The following is a 20,404-nucleotide window of genomic DNA, read 5'->3' as shown; positions in this document are numbered from 1 at the left end:
TTATTAAATACGTCAACTTATCTTAATTCCAACTTTTCGCGTTAAATAAAGTTAGTGACGATCACGCGACGTGATGACCATTAGAATAAAGACCGTAAAATAAAGTTTATTTACTATCTACAGATCATATCTGCGTGTACCGTGTCAATAAAAAAGACTTACTCAGTATGCTGACGAGATTAAGAGTTTGAATACGAATTAGAATATGGGCAATGCTAGATGGAATCTTTTTTTTATTATTAATATAACTCCCTGGAAAGCATTAGCTAGTAACTGTTATGAGGTTTCTTTTAAATATAAAAATTTGAACCACAAACTTGTGGTTTGACAAAGTTCCAATTATAGTTGTAATACATAAAGTTTTTTTGTTTATAATTTTAACGGTAAAACAGTTTTAATGGCTTAATAAATAGCCACCTCCTTAAAAAGAAACTCTAAAAAGTAGGTTAATAATCTGAAACGCTTTTTAACAGCCATTTTAGTTCATGTTCCTTTGTTTAAATTTTCAAATTAGGAATACTGTTAATTCACACTATTAAATATTATGGACACTTACAGTTGTAATCTTAGATTATATATACAAAGAAAGCCATAAATGTATAGAGTTTCCTTAATTGTGACTTATTATGACTGATATATATCACCATGGGCTATTATTTTTTCTTAAATAATTTTAAAGGTTATGCCCTAATAGAAAATACCACGTCTGTGACAGTCCTTAATAAGGGCATATTTTGCTGAATACGAATTACTCAGCAATTTCATAAATGAAAATTTGAATTTAGAACATATTTGAAATTTGGACAGATTTTTAAGTGCGATTTTACCTGATATAAATAATAGCATTGTGAATAAATTTGAAGCAGAAATATTTGAAAAAAGAAATCCGATTATGTTGTTTTTTTTACTATCTTCTAAATCTAAACTATGCTCCCGACACGACGCATAGATTCTTTTTACGATGTGCATTTCACCTCTAGGTGCGTTTTTTATTAGCAATTTCGGATGGAATCTAAATGAATTTGACTTTCAATTAAGTACGCAACGCAAAGTGGATCCAACATATTTTGACGACATAATTAACTAATGCCTAACAAGGCAGAACTTTATTCGCTTTTAAAGTAAATGAAGCGCCAACGGAATGTGTCGTTAATAAGAGAAGTTACCGGGAATTTTATTTCAAGGCAATTTACTCGCGTTTCGCAATTTCGTATAATTACCTAGCTGGGTAGGTGTTAAATAAGTTGGCAATACTTTATGCAAGGGTGGGTTCGTGTGGAAATTTTAAATTTTATTTGATTAAATTACAATAGCAATTGTTATTCAGTCTGTGATTTCTATACACTATAGTCTTAGTTACTTTTAAAACAACTATACTACGACACTACGTTGAAATCTGATTCTTCGAACCATACGATACTGTTTTTTTTAATGTAAATAGTTTTTGTTAATAAATGGGCTATTTAAGAAGGTTTGTCGCGTAATGACGAATTTAATACCGGTAAAGTGGATAGTTAATTAAAATGTTTTAATATTCTATATGAATACTCAAATAAGTACACATATTTCTATAACGGCGTTCGCATTTATTATTTAACTTGATTTTTTTGAGATAAACCATATTGTTAGGTAATACAAGTACACTAACGTGTTGTAAACTACAGGATCTAATAGTGTTTGCCTAATTCCTTAATGGTAATGGCTTAGCACTAATCGATAAACGTTACAATATTACCTTCAAGTTACTACGGAGTACTGTTCACCGTGACAGTTATTAAGCAATTCTGTATTTTGGCTAGGGATGGGATGACTATCGATATATTTGAATATATTTAAACTGATATTTCTAAAAAGACAATAACTAATATATTTTAAGTTATATGTTAAATATAATGGTAACACAATTAGCTTAATTTAAAATAAAGCCCTTATACAAATGTTAACCGAAGAAAACATTCCGATCACTTTAAAATAATTAGTATAAAATTTTAGATATCGCTCTGATCTTTAAACCGTGGAGATTCTTTGAGTTTCCTTCTTGAATCTTGCCTACACGCGAACTAATACAAATATTTTCTCCGTCCACGTTTATGGTGTCATTCTCTTTAATATAGGAACATTTATTAGATAGTTCTCTACATCGATATCATTACCCAAGCCTCGAACATTTGCCGTTCAGTAACATTGGCGCTCATTACACGCTAGCTACACCGACGCGGGCATTCCTTGCTAGAGCCATTACAGCTATTACGTCCTGTCATGCCGCGATAAACTCTTTTATGAATTATCCGTAGGTTCATAAACCTGTGAACACGTCTACGAGTTTATATGATGAACAATTCATAACAACGATACTCACACATACCTAAAAATCTGTTCGATATAACGAAATTAGCAAATACATGAAAATAATTATCAAATTAGGGTTTTCACAATGTATGGATAAAGTACCGAATAGCTATACAACACATAAGTTATTTGGAAGATAAATTGTGCTATTTGACACTTCATCGGACTCATTACTTATGATGGACTTTATGTGACGAATAGCGCTATTCGACAGTCGTGAAACGCAACAATAGTGTTTATCTCACCAATAAGTAATAAATAGCTAATTTGGAACTTATGTAGAACTTATCCGTACATAGTGAAACAGACCCTTAGTGTAGTCGTTTGGAACTTATGCGTAGTTAAAGGAAATATCACGCTGCTGTCTTGAGATTTTTTTGACGTTAACCTTTCAAAATTTGCAATAGGTTTTCTGTTATAGCGAAGACAACTTCAACAAAATAAAACTGAACCAGCCGTTCTTGAGTCGTCTATGACTTGTATAACTATCCCAATTAAATAAATCTACTTCTCAATTGCATTCTGCCGATATTATCGTGGATTAGTCTAAAATGAACTATATTTTCACCCACTTGTTTGTTCCCGCAACAAGATTTAAAAATGCTAAAACATTTCCACTCCATTCGTACAAGCTCTACTTTGATCCGGAAAGATACAACCATCAAAACGTGTCGAATTGGAGCATCAAGCCGGTGCAGGGGAAAACCATCTCTCTGCGTACTATATAGCGTTGGAATTACCTTGATGTAACCTCACAGGTGTATAAAAGGGAATGATAATGAAGCCGCTTCTTTCAGTTCGCTCGCCAGTGACACGCTCTGAATTGTGTTCAGAACGCTGGCTAAATGTTGATTTGTGATTGTGCTCTTCCTATATGACGACTAGGCTTTCGTTTGTTTAATGTGCCTTAAGTGTAGGTTCTTAGTTTTTATTTTGAAGAATAGGAATGGGAGGCTGATGTGGACTTTTGCACCCCGAATGTTTGCTTATAAATATTTTATAAACGCGACTTAAATTTGCTTGTAGAAGGAAAAAGGAATGTGGAACCTAGCAGAGAACGGGCCACTATCTCCTTAATAAACATCTCTTTGTCCTTGGCGCGACAGACAGCCTTGTTGTGCTTGTGCCTCTGCTGTTTTAGCAGTCACCTATGTAGTCCTGGAATGCTTGGCTATAGCTTCACAACGAACAGAAAAACCAGTGAGGTCGCTCCGTGAAGGATGCGAATCCTGAGCTTCTAGAATAGCGAATAGGCTGGCTTTATAAGCCAGGACTTTACGCACAACGGTCCAAATAGGCGTCTAAGTTCGGAAACTGAGACCATACTACATATATACAGTCCTGACAGATGACAAAGACTCAGCAGGCGACCGATCCCCTATTTGTAATACTAACTTGATAAATCAGAAATGTGCTTATGTCTTATAAGTATAGCCTGAAGTAGTATTACTGATTTCTAATAACATATTTTCAATATAATATAATTATTTAATAATATAATGAAATTGCTTTAAAGACATGCCGAAATCAATACGTTATTTATAAAAAAATTAAGAGACCACAAACATTATAAGTTTTAATTTCGATACGAAATCATAGCACTACCTGTCACATTCTTCGAGGACACGTCGCACGTCGTCTGTATAAATGAGATAACAAAATTCCATTAAATTCATATTAAAATCCGAAGAACCCCGGGTACATTACCATACAAAAGCGGGTTTTGTTCACTTTTACACGAACAACATAAATCTTGTCTCGCTGACAGTACTCCAGGTGCAGGATCTCTTTCAACTCTGAATACAAATGATAATGAACGCGAAGAACGTCGGAGATTGTTTACTCACTGCGCTTAGTGCCTTCTAATTGCAATCATTCAGCCTGATTACATTTACGTACCTATATGTTGTTGCTTTTAGTGTTAATAAATCTAATTATGTATAATAATATAAATAAACGGTAATCCAGCGGTATTTTCAAATACAAATCATCCTTCTGTGAGTAACGTATATCGTCGATTTTTGGGTTTAAGATTAGCCGCTTTCCTCATGAGATTTGCCTACCCCTTGTGAGCACAGAAAAATCCATTGTTCCACACCCGTCAGCCGAACGGCCTCATGGTTTAAAAACTTAAATCACTAGATCAAAAATGCCATATTAACTCATTGATTTTGAATATATTAACAAAATAATTATAAAAGATTATCCCTTTTGCGTTCCCATGATTTTCATATTACTACTCAAACTTGTTAATGCATTTAGTAAGTAAATTAATCATGTGTTAACTTAGGTTCGTATATTGAGTCATAGATTCTTCTTGAAACTGTCAAATATATGCCTTCATCGCATCGCAGTATATCTCTTGCTTCTTGAGTCCAACACCCTTCGCACACCTACTGTTTGGTCCTTGACAACTCCAAAATAAGATAAAGCGATATATATATATTAAATATTTAATCTTTGGAAATCCCAATTTCCTTTTTTTCCCTTGCGTAACATTTTATTACTATGCAAGCATTCTCGGTCATGATCAACACAGTGAGTATACAAATTTATATTTACATTTTGTTTGAAGAAACGAAATATTATAACCTAATGAAGTGACTTGCAATGCATGCTAATGAGGTCAGGTAAAAACTTTGCTGTAATTACAAACCATTCAAAGTTTATTTGCTATTATAATGACTTATATTCTTTGATGTCTTATCAAGAGAACGAGGCTTTTTATTCTGCAATATAAGATGTAAGTCAAATAGTTAACACTGGCTGTAATTGAAAAATAAATAGCTTTTTAGGATATATTTACTTACGTGTCTGTAAATAATATAAGCAAAGTATCAAAAAGGCTGTATAGTGACATCCGGTAAATCCTAAGGCGTGTGGCAGAACGGATTAAGATATTTATTTCTCATTAAGAACATTACAAAATTCACTTATTTGAGAAAATATATGAATATAATAATACATTACGTTTATTAATTAATCGTATATTACAATAGTAACAGTTAAATTACAGCAATTACAATATTTTTACAGTTACACAACACAAAAAGAAAACAAGATAAATTAATAAATATAAGTAATTTAATAAATAACACACAAATCTACACAGGTTACAAAACATTTTTGAATGTGGAATATATTATAGAAAACGAACAGCCGTTTGTTCTAAATGTTATAATTGCTAGATTAACCAATCAATAATTCAAGTTGCGTATGATTTCGTGAAAAAAAAAACGGGGAACATTTAAGGCGAAAACTAACAGAACGACTGTATTATAAATCACATACATTGTAGTTTATATAGCAAATATCTAGAATTACATTGGTGCGGTTAATTAGAGAATATGCTATCTCTCACATCTTAAAGCATTGAGCTAGCAATTAATTATAACGAGCGATAAGCTGGACAGATGGACACTTTAATTAGTTGTATTGGGTTTAAGGACCACCAGTTAAGTGGTGATATCGGCTAGATTTAAAAGCGGATTTACTATTACTCAAAAACATACATCGATAGTGATGTAGTACGAGTATACCTTCTTGTACTTTTTGATCAGAATCCGCAGATTCGTGGATTATAAGGGTTTTAAGCAGGGTTACTTAAAATGTTATGCGTTGATGCATATTGTGTAAGTATTATTATTAATTTTAATACAAATATGTTATAAGTTTTACGTATTCGTAACGTTTTAGGATGTTTCAAAACTTCTGAATAGGTTTTAATAGGCTCTACGCGCTTGACTTGCGAACAGCCTTGCGATTCTGCAACTCACTTTTCGAACTCACACAGCGGTTTTCTCAAATCAGTCATTTTATGATTTGGCATTCTGATAAACAATAAACTACAAGCTCCCACCTTTTCAGAATGCCAAATCATAAAATGACTGTTTCACGACTGATTTGAGAGCGACCGCCGATGCGAAAACCGCTGTGTGAGTTCGAAAAGTGAGTTACAGAATCGCAGGGCTGGTAGTAAATTTTTCTGACGTTCATAAGTGTTTACCTATATGAATGAAGTTATTTTGAGTTTGAGTTTAATAAGTAGATAGAGAGAGAGATAGAGAAACGACTGCACCTGTGCAAGGCTGTCTTTATATTCCAAAAGAAGCGGCGTTTATCAGCATCTCTCTAATTCATAATTTATGTAAATAAGGTCATTGGTTTTGGCATATATAATATTCTCGTATAATGTCTACTATTGAACTTTTATTTACTACTACTGAAATATAGTTTAGAATAATTTTGCTATATATACGATAAAATGTGTTATAACATTGATACTCACTCCGCACTCGTCCTAATTGTCTCATCCGTTTCCTCAAGTCTTCTAAAAATAGCTCAATTTTAAACCGTCTTGATCCCCTTCAAGTGATATCTTGTTACTATCATAACAAGGGCTTTAAACGAGTATTAACAAGCGAATTTAACACTTATTCCTAATACATAACTTTGTATATTGCATTTGGTGCCTTAAATTATTTCGTAATATATATTGCTGTCAATTTACCCTAGCAATAATATTTGTAAGCGGATTTGCATCGACTATACGAATGATCGATGATATGCAAAATCTTGTTTAATCCAATAGGCGCAGATAGGATTAACTTAAATAACGATATAGTTTTGATTGATAAAAATAATATAATAACGCTTTTTTAAACTAATATCGTGCATTTTACTGCGATTATTCAAGCTGTTTATGTATTGTAATACTGTTGCTTACGGTATTTAGACGCAAATATTCCCGTCCCAGAAAAATTTCCTTCAACATTACGGCAGTCAACTTCAACTTGATTCTGTAGAATACCAACTACCATTGAGTTTTATATATTTTTTTTAATATAGCATTGATGATTACTTTGATACCTGTAATAATCAATTATATTTTTTAAATCATTATAGTCTTTAGATGATATTAATGTTCGAGAAATATTTTCGCATCGTTCAATAACCACGTTCAATATGTACCATGTTCACTATATAAGGTCATTTTCAAACACTTCAAAGAACTGAACATATCTTAGTTCAGCGGAAATAGAATTAGCATTATACGTCCGGTGTGATTCATAAGTTCTAATTCGTTTGAAATAATGAAAAGCCTTGGGTTTATCTTATTAATTAGGGTGACAGTGATTTAAATGGCTCATTAATTAAAAGAAAACTATGAATTATTACGCACTTTTTTAGTAAAAATTAAATGGTCATAGAAAGGAAATGAGGAAGGGGGCAATCTTTTTTTAATGATTTTAAGCTATTGAGAATCAAATTTACATCATATTGAACTAAGTCCTGCTAAAGACTATAAGCATGCTTATTTAAATTTCTGAACTTCGACGCAAAGTATATAAAGGAAGGAAATCCATCTTCAGTAAGGCTAAAATCTGTAGTTACCGAGAAAATGTTTCTTTTTTAAAACTAGCTTAAAATAGCCATCCATTCAAAAACTGATCCATTACACGCTTTTGTATTAGGACCCTTACTCCTTCCTACGCGGGGTGATGAGCCTTCTATTGTACATATATTGTAAAGAATTTACCATCTTAACATCCTTCGAGGCTCATTTGTCTTTTATATGAAAATCTTTGAAAGCGTAAATGAAGACGTAAATCAGTGTCATCGGGGACTAGCGATTTCTCCGAAGCCTAATGTGTATCGGCGGAAGTTATTGGTGGGCCCAGACTATGAATAATGGAGCGTAGAACGGAAACAACTTCCGGTCTGTAACTGCCCTTATCTCGAGCGCAACTTTGATCGCAAAATTTAAAACTCGTTCGAACGCCATTCAGACTGTTTTTGTCCAAAAATTTGGGACAAATTCTATTCTCGCATGCGGCAGTTGTTTTATACGACGCAGTGCTTTCTCACTAATATTAAAAATGTGTTAATGTGTGTGTATGATTTTCACGCTAAACAGCTTTATACTTCATAATGAGTTTCCATTTTCACCATCTCTTAGATATTCGCTTCCTTGTTTCAATTAATTCGTTACGAACGTTGATATTATAAATTATTGTAATTAATATCGCAAAATTTAATTAATATCATTAAAGCTTTGTTCGTAGATTTTAAGTATAAATTGTATAATTTTGGTAATACTTTCAATAACTTCTCTCGCATTTACATGTCTAGTACATATATTTAAATGCGTTTGGAAAAAAGCTTTATTTAGCTGTTACTTATATCGAGATCCCTAATAACTAGTTGTGTGATGGTAAAGGCCATTTTGTTGATGCAAAAAAAAAACACTCCACCACTGTTTTCCTTATAAGCTTGCATGCCGTATTACACTTAAATTATAGGTATAGTGGTAGTTATCACTTACAATTATTATTAAACACACTATAAGGAAGAGATAAGTAATTAGACGTATTTTTATTTCGGTCATTAGTTCGATTGTGTGTTTTTGACTACTATTATATCAAATATCCGATTAAGTCGAAAAGACCAAAGCGTTGTATGCCTTAATTGGAAAAATTACGTCCTTACCTCTTAACCATTTAATCAAGTACTTTTACATAATTAAATACGTTAGATTCACAGAGGAGTTATTGGTTTCTGTTTGAAAATATAAGAGCATTCGCTGCATCCTATTTCGCCCAGTCGAATTCAATACAACCTTTATAGATTTGACACCAACTGAAACGTAGGAAATTAAAGATTCTATCAAAGCAGTAACGAAGTGAATAATAAATCTTTAGCAATGGTTTTTGAATGTTATTTATACATTTTATAAACAAACAATAAACCAATACAATACCCATACAAAAATGGGTAGATCGAAGGAAAATAAGTTTTGGGCTAGTGTTAAAAATAGCTATGTTTTAAGTTTAAAGTTACAGTCTGTCAACCCGTTAGTAAGGTTTTTGTAGAACTGACTAAGTGCCTATATATTATTATATATATCTGGCAAATGGGCAGGAGGCTCACCTGATGTTAAGTGATATACACATAGACACTCACATTGCCAAAGGGCTTGCAAGTTCAACTGATGTACGAAGGCGTTTAATCCGATACTTTTAATAATGCGTGACCATCGCGTTCTAATCTTCACATTATGTATGTAAATTACTTGCAATATACCATTATAAACCCTGGTGTGGTATTTTGTATACCTAGAATTACAACACAAATAGCCAGATTAAACTATCTGTCCCATTTACATAAACTACAATACCTCCAGGGAGTAAAATACTGTTAAAAAGTTCACGTACAACATTAAAAAACTAATCCAAACTTCATTGAAACTCATTAAAAAACATCCATAAACCCTTTTATAATTCCCACCATAAAAAGTTCACTCCTGATGTCGTTATGACACAATTTACGTTGGGTCACGGGGTGAAAAATGCCTCTAGAGAGTAAAATTAAATTGTGTTACATTTTGACTGCAAAATTACAAAAGCGTACTAATTTGAATGATGTGCTGTCTCGGCCAATATGCGTGGGATGATGGCAGAAACATAAAGCGAGACGCTAGGCATATAAACTTCATTTAAATTTCATTTCGTTCACATGTTAAATAAATCATTATTTTATTTGGAAAGGAATGCACTAAAAAGACTAACGTGGGCTATCTATAGTCTCCATTATAAGTCAAGTTTAATCAAATAGTTGTAATAGCATCACGAGCCACTAGCAAAAATATAAAATATTTACTTATATAAGCGCATTCGTGGGTATATTAGCTGGCCGTTGAGGTCCCGGTAGAATGTGACAGCGACCCCGGAGCCTGTGTAACGCGGCTTTGTCGGAACTACTCGAGGTGGTTTTAGTGGGTATTGCTCACCCAGTCTCTGAATAGCAAAGATTTTGGCGTGGGTCGAGTCCCAAATACCCCTATTCAGGGGATGCGCAAATGCATTTCCACCTCGGATATCAAAAAAAAAAGAAAAAAAAAAGGGTATTTTAGCTGAGTCTTCAACGCCAGTCTAGGCATCTTCGAGTAAATGACCTACATAAAAGAGATTCCCACTAATTGAGAATCATACCTTTTTGAAAATGGAATACAGACATAACCAAGTAATAAGTACTTTAATGTATCTGAAATATTTATAATAACCATAACGGTAATTCATTTTACAAAATTTGCACGTTTGTACTAACATCGTTTTGCTATTGTTTAATCGTCAAGCAAGTATAACCACTACCTACAAAAACTTTTTAAGTTTTCAACCAAAAATTCAATTCTTGTCGGAAGAAATATAAATATTGTACGAAACATTATTAGTAGTTTTTTAAATAAAACTCAACTGCATTTATGATATTTTATTATCGAAATCAGAATAATTTACATTGTAAAAAATACACATACTCAGTAATCATTACACTAGTTTTAACAAGTTTTGGCTCTAGATGATTTTGATACTTTAAAACCAATCGTTCAGTTAAATAAATACTAAATCAATATTATACCTGATGATCATCTACGTCCTAATTTCTTTGGCATAAATATAGTTTTTTTGAAATATAAATACTAGAACTGCATGACCGCAGTGAAGTAGGCTGCATTTGGAACAAACGAAGTGTTTGAACTAGTTGCTACGTTCACACTGGTCACATATAAACAATATTAGATACGTTGGGTTATATGAGTTCAATTATTGATTTATTTGACAAAAGACCTATGTAACATTTTCTATTTAAACTGCAACCTCTTATCAGAATCTAAATATATTTCACAGAAGGCTTTGTAATTTGTAACTTACTCTAGATATAAACTTATCTACTTAACATTTAAATGTATTAAAAATAAAAGCTGCATCTTTGGAGTATTTTACGCTAATGTAGGGGTTAAACTAACAAAGTACTCGAAAGTTCTGCTTATTATTCATTGTATTCGGTTTACTTTCAGCTAAAATTCACAGTTTATTATTTAGCTTTGTGATGTAAAAGTGGATATGCCTTGCCTTTGCCAATTAAACACGTTCCTTTCCATAATTTGAGATAATAAAAACTTAAAATAAACCAAAATTACATTGAAATATTTTCACATTTTAATTCTTCTTACACTATTTAATCAAGATTTACATCTGTCACATTGATAATATTTTTTGTTTGCAAGTGGTGATATATATATCTTGTGATGTTTCATTCTAGCGTTCATTGCGCACACGATAGAATAACCGGGTTTGACAGCCGCTCACGTACAGATACCGGCAAACATCTTGAACAGGGGTCCTTGCCTGGCGGCGGGAGAGTGACGTGTCGATTGCGTGATTGGTAAATCAGTTGACGTTTGTGTCCCGCAATGCTCAAACTTTCCCCTACCCTCTTGTTTAATGCTCAAGAAGTTTGCCGGTAACTGTAACTATGCTATTGTATCAGAGAATTATCTCTAAGTATGAGGCCCGTATCAAAAACATGGATTTAGATTCGCCAAAATCAACAAAATCGTCTATCAACATAAACGCTTATCAAACATTTCAACCATCCATTTAACTTATTATATATTTAGTTTAACGGATTATTTCTGAAAATAAAAATGCAAATATGGATATTTACTACGCGATACTTGACATATTTCACCGAAAAGCTGCAATTCATTCTGACATTTGCTAGTAAATCCCCACATATAAACAACTACAATTTTATTGAAATACTGTCACAAAGGAGATAAGCGATATGTATTTTATTTTAAGACAACTATCAAAATACTAATTGACTAACCATTTGCGGAATATTGACGTCGCTGATCCTAGCTATTTCTAATTATGAAAAGGCAAACGAGGTTATTTCCTTCATATAGCAACACTTAATATCTAATGTGTAGCATAGGTAATTGATAAACGCATCTGCTTGTAATGAATACTATTAGGTATAAAATCTAGTGCAGTGCGCCTTAAAGGAAACAGACTTGCTATATAATTTTACGATTATAGGTAATTGTAATTTGTACCAAGCGAAACAGTATCTGAGTAGTCCATATTTAATAATAGTACACTTTATCAATATAGAGTTTAAATTTCATGAAAAAATAAGTATGAAAGACTGTGGTGGGTAACATGAGGATTTCTTACATAATAAATATGATTATGTCAACTTAACCTATGTATTAACACATGAAACGATAGTAACAGAAAAAGCTCTCATAGATACAGCGACAAAGTCTACAAAGAACATCGACAGTCATCTCTTATTATATTTATAATACAGTGATTTTAATATTTTTACACTCCACGAATTTACAGCGGAAAAGAAAACTCAAATTTGGAATAGAAATAAAATTATCTTTGGACGGACAGTACAGAAGCTAACGCAGATAGAAAATAAGCAAACAGAACTGGCCACTTACAAAAGGGATTAAAAAATAAATTTAAAAATGGAACAGTGGGGAATTACGTGAGATTATTTCGCCAGTCTTCCTGCGGGTGTGCCGCCGTGCAGTTGGTTGCGCACCACCTGGATTGCGTTGTTGGCGGGCAAGGATTCCCACCGGGTCGTTGTCGTCTTATTATTCTTCTGGTACGTAGGGCCGAGCCCACGCAGCCGCCGTCACTACGGCACGGACTCCACTGACCCCAGTCAGACACTCGACAATCCAGCAACCCTAATTAAAAGGAGCTTAATGTTAAAGTGCTTGGCATTAAAATTATGCTCGGGAAGAGTAAACAGTTATATAAGGTATATTGCAGTGGCAAAACAGATGGGATATCTCTCGACACAGCTGGGTTAATTATATTCGAGGGAGTTTATATAATTAAATTTCTCATGAAACATTACTGTTACAAATATTGTTACAATACAATTATTCATACCTATTTTGTAAGTCCTTAAATCAATAAAACATTATATCATACTCAGTGCCTAACGAAATTTGCAATTAGTAATTAAGACCAGACTTTTGACCCTATTTAAGATTTAACAATTATAAGGGTTGTAATATGAAACAGTTTTTAGGCCTTGATTTTGAAGTATCTTTACGATAAAGTAATTCTTCTAAACGTCACGATTAAACCAGTCTTTAACAATATTTTTTTATAATTCAGCACTTAGTAAAATATACCTTCACGTGACCCACATATAAGGTGAGTATAGAATTATTATTAAATACTATTAATTAATGTTCTTATCTTCTTACTAGCTCTTTTTCTCTTCCTCCTCTCTGCTGGATCTGTATTATCAGCCCGTAGCTTGCGGCGGCGACGTGCCCTATATCTCCTCGCTAAGCTGCGTAAAGCTGACCGCTCGCTGGCAGTAGGCCCGGATGTCGGCACCTCATTTGCTGATCTTGGCTCCTCAGTTGAGGACGTGTTGTTCATTCTAATAATCGTACAGAAAATTTAAATTTGGAACGTGCGATATGACGCATTAACTTTGAAACGTTTTACGACTGTCACACTTTTTGTTTTCTTTTTTAATTGTGTCTCTTCAATTTAAAAGTTATTTTAAATTCGGAATAACTATGCTTATGTCTTTGAAAACCTACACTGGCTAATAGACTTGTATATACGTCAATGTGACAAAAGAAAAACACTTTTAATAAAATCCGTAATTACGAAAAACGCCGAAGAACCGTATCGTTACCTCACAGTTACATTGCCACTAATGTACTTAACTAACGATTTTGTTGTTAAAGTTAAGAGTTTTAAAGCTATCTGTTTATAATCAGTTGACAACAAAGTCTCTTATCATCGTCTGAATCGAGATATCAGATTGAAAAGCTAATTAACTCCAGATTAATTCCGTGCAACTTTGAATTAAAGACCGTAACTATATCGCAGCAATGAGATTATTTTAGTGATAATTTCAGGATTCAAACCAATTTTATACGATCTAAAAGATCATCAGAAAAATATATTCACTATATTTTTTTTTAATACTGCAGTTATCTGACACATAAAAAATAAAATGCATCAATGGCGCTACAACCTTTTTAGGTCTGGGCCTCAGATTTCTGTATCTGTTTCATGAGCATTTGTTAATCTTATAGGCAAGTAGGTGATCAGCCTTCTGCGCCTGACGCAAGCTCTCGACTTTTTGGGTCTCCTCAAGCAATAGCAAGCCGATTTCCTCACGATGTTTTCCTTATATATAGATATAAATAAAGTCCATTGCTGCACAGCCGGGGATTTAACCTACGACCTCAGGGATGAGAGTCGCACGCTGAAGCCACTAGGCCAACACTGCTCAAAACTCTTATCCGACACATACTTATTGATTTATGCTTATGATGTTCTAAATTAAAAAAAAACTAGCTTACATTGAATAATAAGAATATGCACCATCTGGCGTTGTCATGGAACCTTCAGAGTAGATCCTGGGTGCTTCATTTCTCTCTACCTCTTCAGCTATAGAGAGGGCCCGATTGCCGTCCAACACATCTATATTATTGTGGCTTAGCTTATCCAATTGAAGAACGTCGTATTTACGGTCGTCACTATCGCGGTGGAACACTTCGGAGAGTTCGTATTCTCGTAGCTATGATAGAATAAAAATACAGATAAAAAACGAAATTAATTAAATTTATTTTATTGTATTTATCAGTATTGCTCTCACTATTTAAAGTTACAGAGTAAGGGCGCTATATACGCTTTGACGTGCAAGTTTTTTTTCTTTCCTCTCTTTGGTCTCTATGGTCTGAAACTTGCCCTTGTCTTTATTTATCCAAAACCAAAATAACTAACTGCAACCTACTTTAGATAATGTAAAACGCTATACCTTCATAAGTAAAGCGTCTTATTCAATTAGAGCCAGTGAATTATATATTTAAGCTTTTTAACAGCGCGGCTCTACTAAACTCTAATAAACTGAAAGGAATAAGAATATCTGAAATTGTATTCCATGCGAGTTATGTACCGAACTACCTTAAAACGGAAGTTCTACAAGTATATTTTAATACCTTGGACAGACACCTGCCGGCGTCATTTCCCTCGGCCATTTTTAGGTCAAGCAGATGATTAACAACCCGTAATAGTTAATGCTTCGGCCAAAAACAAGTTCTAATACAACCAAGTTTTTAACCATCCTCAAATACCTTTTTAGTCAATTTATAAATACACTTCTGGACACATCTATTAGCCCACCTTGCATTTTCAGTTTCTTTTGGTCCTACCTAAAAATTTATATTAGGTCAAGTAAAAAGTTTTTATGCAGTTTTGAACCTGGCACATTCATAATTGCATTCAATATATTTTTTTTGAATTTCGAACACAGAATTTAAAGAAACAAAAGACAATTTGGAGTCTGCTAATTGATATCAAACAATCGAATACTAAGAAAACTTGCTTTTATTGGTTTAGTTGGATTTAATTCTTGAAAGTGTGATTTTTCTCTTTGGTTTTGCAACAAACATTACTTATTCTTAACATTAAGATGAGGTTCTATCAATAATCTATGGATACTTCGCCTGAAGTCGCCGCCCAAGCCGGGCCGGACACAGCCAAAGAAATGTGAGTGATCAACTTAATTTAAGTCGATCTGCGGTCCGAAACGTTTATCGGAGATACCAAGAGACTGGCGGCTTTGTTCGTCGCCAAGGAAGGCCACGATTTCGGGTCACAACTGAAAGGCAGGATCGATTCATCGTGACGACCAGCTTGAGAAATCGTCACCTTACCTCCATTGAGATACAAAACCAACTTCGCGACTTCGATGGAGTAAATGTGAGCGCTCGAACTGTTCGGAGAAGATTAAAAGAACGCTATATGGTACCACACAAGCCAGCTAATGGCCCAAAACTAACGCGAGCCCACCGAATAGCGCGCCTTCAATTCGCGCGCTCACACTTAAATTGGACTCAGCAGCATTGGAACGGTGTACTCTTTTCTGATGAGTCTAAAATTGCGTTACATGGCAAAGATGGAAGGAAGAAGGTCTACCGACGTAAGGGAGAGCGTTTTGCACAATGCTGCTTTGAAAAGAGGGAGGCTTATGGCGATGGCTCATGGACTGTCTGGGGCGGTATATCCGCGAGCGGCAAAACTCAACTTGAGGTAGTTACGGGACGACGGCTGCCAACATTAAATGCTGAAAGGTACATTCTTGAGTGCTTAGAACCTCACGTGATGCCATACGCGGACTATGTGGGCCCAAATTTCTTTTTATGCATGATAATGCAAGAGCCCATACGGCCGGCATCGTCGGAGAATATCTTCGGGATGTGAACTTCGCAGTTATGGACTGGCCAGCCAGAAGCCCAGATATGAACCCCATTGAGCACATGTGGGATGAGCTAAAAAGACGTGTTAGGGCTCGTCAGCCAGTTGCCCAGACGATGCAGGAATTGAAAACTGCCATAGAAGAGGAATGGGAGATGATCCCTCAAAATTTCATAGAGCGGTTGATAAACTCTATGCCTAATCGTATGAGAGCTGTCGTAGATGCCCATGGAGGCAACACGGGTTATTAAATTAAACCTTTATTTGATAAAACACGTTTTTTATTCAAAAATCAACTGACTTCATCAAGGCGCATACCCGACTTGTTAGGCGTATCTCCATGTAGTGTGGTATTCTAAATTCAAATTTAAAACAATTCGATCAAAAAAGATGGTAAAATGTATCAGGTTCAAAACTGCATAAAAACTTTTAACTCGACTTAATATAAATTTTTAGGTAGGACCAAAAGAAACTGAAAATGCAAGGTGGGCCAATAGATGTGTCCAGAACTGTATAATCTATATTTTCATTTACACACAATACGAATGAACTTACTTTAATGAATTGAAACGTGGCTATAGGCGGTAGTCTTCTCAAATGCGGGTAGAAGAATGAACCCGCAGGATGAGAGGGGTAACGGGACGTGATTCGATACGCCACACCTTGCGGTGCCGTCGGCCAGTTCGGTGCTGTGAATGTGAAGCCGTTGTCTGTGCCCGCGTCCAGTGGGTCAACCTAGTCCACAGGAAAACATATAGGAATAATATAATAATAATATAAGGATACATAAAGGAAAGGTTTATGTTAAGATAATTGTTGAATCGTCGACGACCAGTTACTTTCCGCGCCTTGATCCCTAGGCGTTGCGTAGAGACGGTTCTCTCGGCATCTTCTACCGCATTGATTTAGATCATCAGACGTCTAGGCAGAATACGAAATACCACCTGTAAAATCTCGAGGTCCATCTTTGCCGCGCACCACCACTATGTCCAGCTGCCCATTGAAGTAATTCCGAACCAATACGACTTAGAGTCAAGAAAAGAGCGTACCAATTCTTAAATGGCCGCCAACACACTTGCGAGCCTTCTGGCTATAAGAGTGTTCATGGGCGGCGGGTATCACCAGGTGTTATATAAAAAAAAAATGTATTGTTATACGAATTTAATGTGTATTTTGTTTTGGCAGACAGGGCTTGTTTCATAGTAAGGTGAGTTATCTGCCACACATCGTCTATGATTTATGTCATGCTCGTTTCCTCGCCATGGTTGGTACATGTCGATTTAAATGTACAAAAAAGAAATACATATTCATGGGCAAGCCGCGATTGGAAAAAGAACCTTAATTTGGAGAATTTTACCCTAATTTATTTTCAACTCAAATAATGCACTTTACTTCAAATAATACCTCAATTGTAATGCTGTCCAGCCAGTTTCCGTCGACGCACAGATCAAAACTATCCACTCCGATAAACCAATCTGGGGATGGTATCATTTTGGCCATCACTGACACCTGTATAAAGATAATATATTAAATTAACTTTTTACTTATAGTATTAATGCATATATATACAGTCAATACTGGGTAAGCGAGAGATCAAGGGAACGAAAAAAAAGACACTCGGCATTATACCTATACCAGATTAGATTGTTAGGTATTCGACGATAAAAAGATAGTATGGGTAGTAAATAAATAATAGTTTAAAAAAAACTAAAAAACACGATTTTAAAGCACATCAAACTAAAAAGTGAAAAATAATTCCTAATATAGGCTGAAAATGGTAATGAACAAAAAATACTGGTATTATTGTGAAAAAGCGTGGGTTGCTCGATAGACGAAAAATATGGCACAGAATTATTTTTCACTTTTTAGTTTGATGTGCATTAAAAGCGTGTTTTTTAAACTATTATTTATTTTTTATTTTTTAGTTAAGTTTTTTTCATTTTTTTTCGGATTATTGCATTGTTGTCGATCTTTGACAGGTGCGCAAAGTTTGAATTAAATCTGTCCGTTAAAAGTGGGTCAAAATCGAGTCCGAAGGAGTCGGTTACATACATACAGGTGAAGCTATATAATATAAAGCGTGTAAAAATATCAACAAAAACAAAATTTGTTACTTTCCATAAAATTGGCATAATAGCTGTATGATATATTTGAAGAATTGTTATAAAAATAATTTGCTTCAGTTTAAAAACAATTTCATTAAATCATTCCGGTTTCATCAGAAACTTTTTATGACCGTTGAATAGAAATGCTAAATCACTTTTCTCATTATACTTCAGTAAGGCGAAGCTTATTTTGTTTTTATTACAGCTTATGTTCTTGACAGGAATGACATCTCTTTGAAGTGATATTTCAAGCATTTGCTCCGCCTCGTTCATTCTTAATTTCTTCGAACGAAAAGAATTTTAATACTTAGAGGTTGAACCAGTATTTCAAGTGGTCATTTCTCCCTAAAATCTAATTAATATGTCGAGCGCAAATATAATGTGAACATTTATCAACACTACATTATAAGAGACTGAAACGTCATAGGATGAAAAAAATTTACGATTCTTACGAATATTTAGAATATTGTCTTAACGATTTATGGATAATTAGTATTTTTACGTAAGTTTAATGAAATCCTAATTTCAATGTTTAAAAAATACTGATTTGTCTAGACTTTAACAAAAACAAACAAAACAGTACTTTCGTTAAAAGAATCGAATAACACTATATATAGACATGTCTTTAATCTGTATAATAGATCCAAGTTATATAATCTATTATCCCAATTATTTTCTACTGTTTGTGGTTCTGCTAGTTATTTTGCTTATTTGTTTACTGCATAACTTCGTCTGCTAATATATGTTTGAATGTCAACTGTCAATGTTCAAATACTTAACATTAAATACATAAATCATCTTTTTATCAGAAAGCCATTAACAAATTATATAATCTGTTATCGCAATTATTTTCTACTGTTTGTGGTACTGCTAGTTATTTTGATTATTTGTTTACTCCATAACTTCGTCTGCTAATATACGTTAGAATGTCAACTGTCAATGTTCAAATACTTAACATTAAATACATAAATCATCTTTTTATCAGAAAGCCATTACGAACAGCGATATCGTTAATTTTCCAACCATCATGTTGACAAATGAACTCGAGCAAAAAAACGCAATGAAACAGTAAACAACAAAAATTAGTCTTAACTGGCAATAAAATGGCTGCGATCGCGATAAATTTTCCCTTTTATTACCGCTCCATTTCAATGGAGTGCTGTTTTTTTTACTGACGCGTAATTATTGTTTGCATTCGGGAACATTAATTAGTGCCGAAAAACGATATTTTCGACCAGTACGATGGCTTTATGTAACGAGAATTTAATTGCGAAGTATCAGTTGTTCATTGTTGTTCGTTTATCGTTATCAGTTTCATGGAAATGATACGATTTCATTCACATTTTAATTATCTGTACATATATTTATGGGCGTGCTGTACTGTGGTTTATTAATGCTGGTTGTTAATAATGATGTTGATAATACGACAGGGATAATGGTTCTAGGCATGTAGGCCGGTAATTAAAGCACATTTATTTTATTCATTGTTACTTTTACTCATAATGCCATAATGAATATATAAAACTTATAAAATTTTTAGTATTTTCTAGTAAAAGTGTGTTACTCTCGTATCAAACCCTGCTATTATCACAGAGAACTCCAAGATAGACGTCATTATATTTTACCAAATACGACTTACTGAGTCTCCTTTTTTAAATTCGAGTAATAGAGTTTAAATATGTACTATCAGTACTTCGAAGGGAAATAACATTTTCTTCGAGTAACTAAGTCTGAATAATTCGAGATACCGCGTATTAAGGGGTTCAACGGAAGGGAATTGCAATATTTTTTTTCGACTTCAAGTTATAGAGATTCCACTTACTTTTTTATTATAGTAGAATAAAAAAGTTA

The 20,404-nt window shown here is 33.9% G+C and overlaps 1 protein-coding gene across 1 annotated transcript in view; it reads right to left on the bottom strand.

Moving 5' to 3' along the window:
• Positions 1-10,602: 10,602 nt before the first annotated feature.
• LOC125058323 (spondin-2) overlaps positions 10,603-20,404 on the bottom strand; it is a 30,680-nt gene continuing 20,878 nt past the window's right edge. Inside the window, exons 4-8 of the mRNA XM_047662391.1 lie at positions 17,853-17,957; positions 17,004-17,183; positions 14,552-14,769; positions 13,430-13,611; positions 10,603-12,898 (exon numbers count right to left, since the gene is read on the bottom strand). Of these exons, the coding sequence (XP_047518347.1) occupies positions 12,687-12,898; positions 13,430-13,611; positions 14,552-14,769; positions 17,004-17,183; positions 17,853-17,957 (897 nt within the window). The 3' untranslated portion in view covers positions 10,603-12,686. The remainder of the gene's footprint in view (positions 12,899-13,429; positions 13,612-14,551; positions 14,770-17,003; positions 17,184-17,852; positions 17,958-20,404) is intronic.

This window comes from Pieris napi, chromosome 2 (assembly GCF_905475465.1).
Source record: "Pieris napi chromosome 2, ilPieNapi1.2, whole genome shotgun sequence".
Lineage (NCBI taxonomy): Eukaryota > Metazoa > Arthropoda > Insecta > Lepidoptera > Pieridae > Pieris > Pieris napi.
Note: the sequence above shows the minus strand (reverse complement) of the source record. Positions and strands in the feature narration are given on the sequence as shown.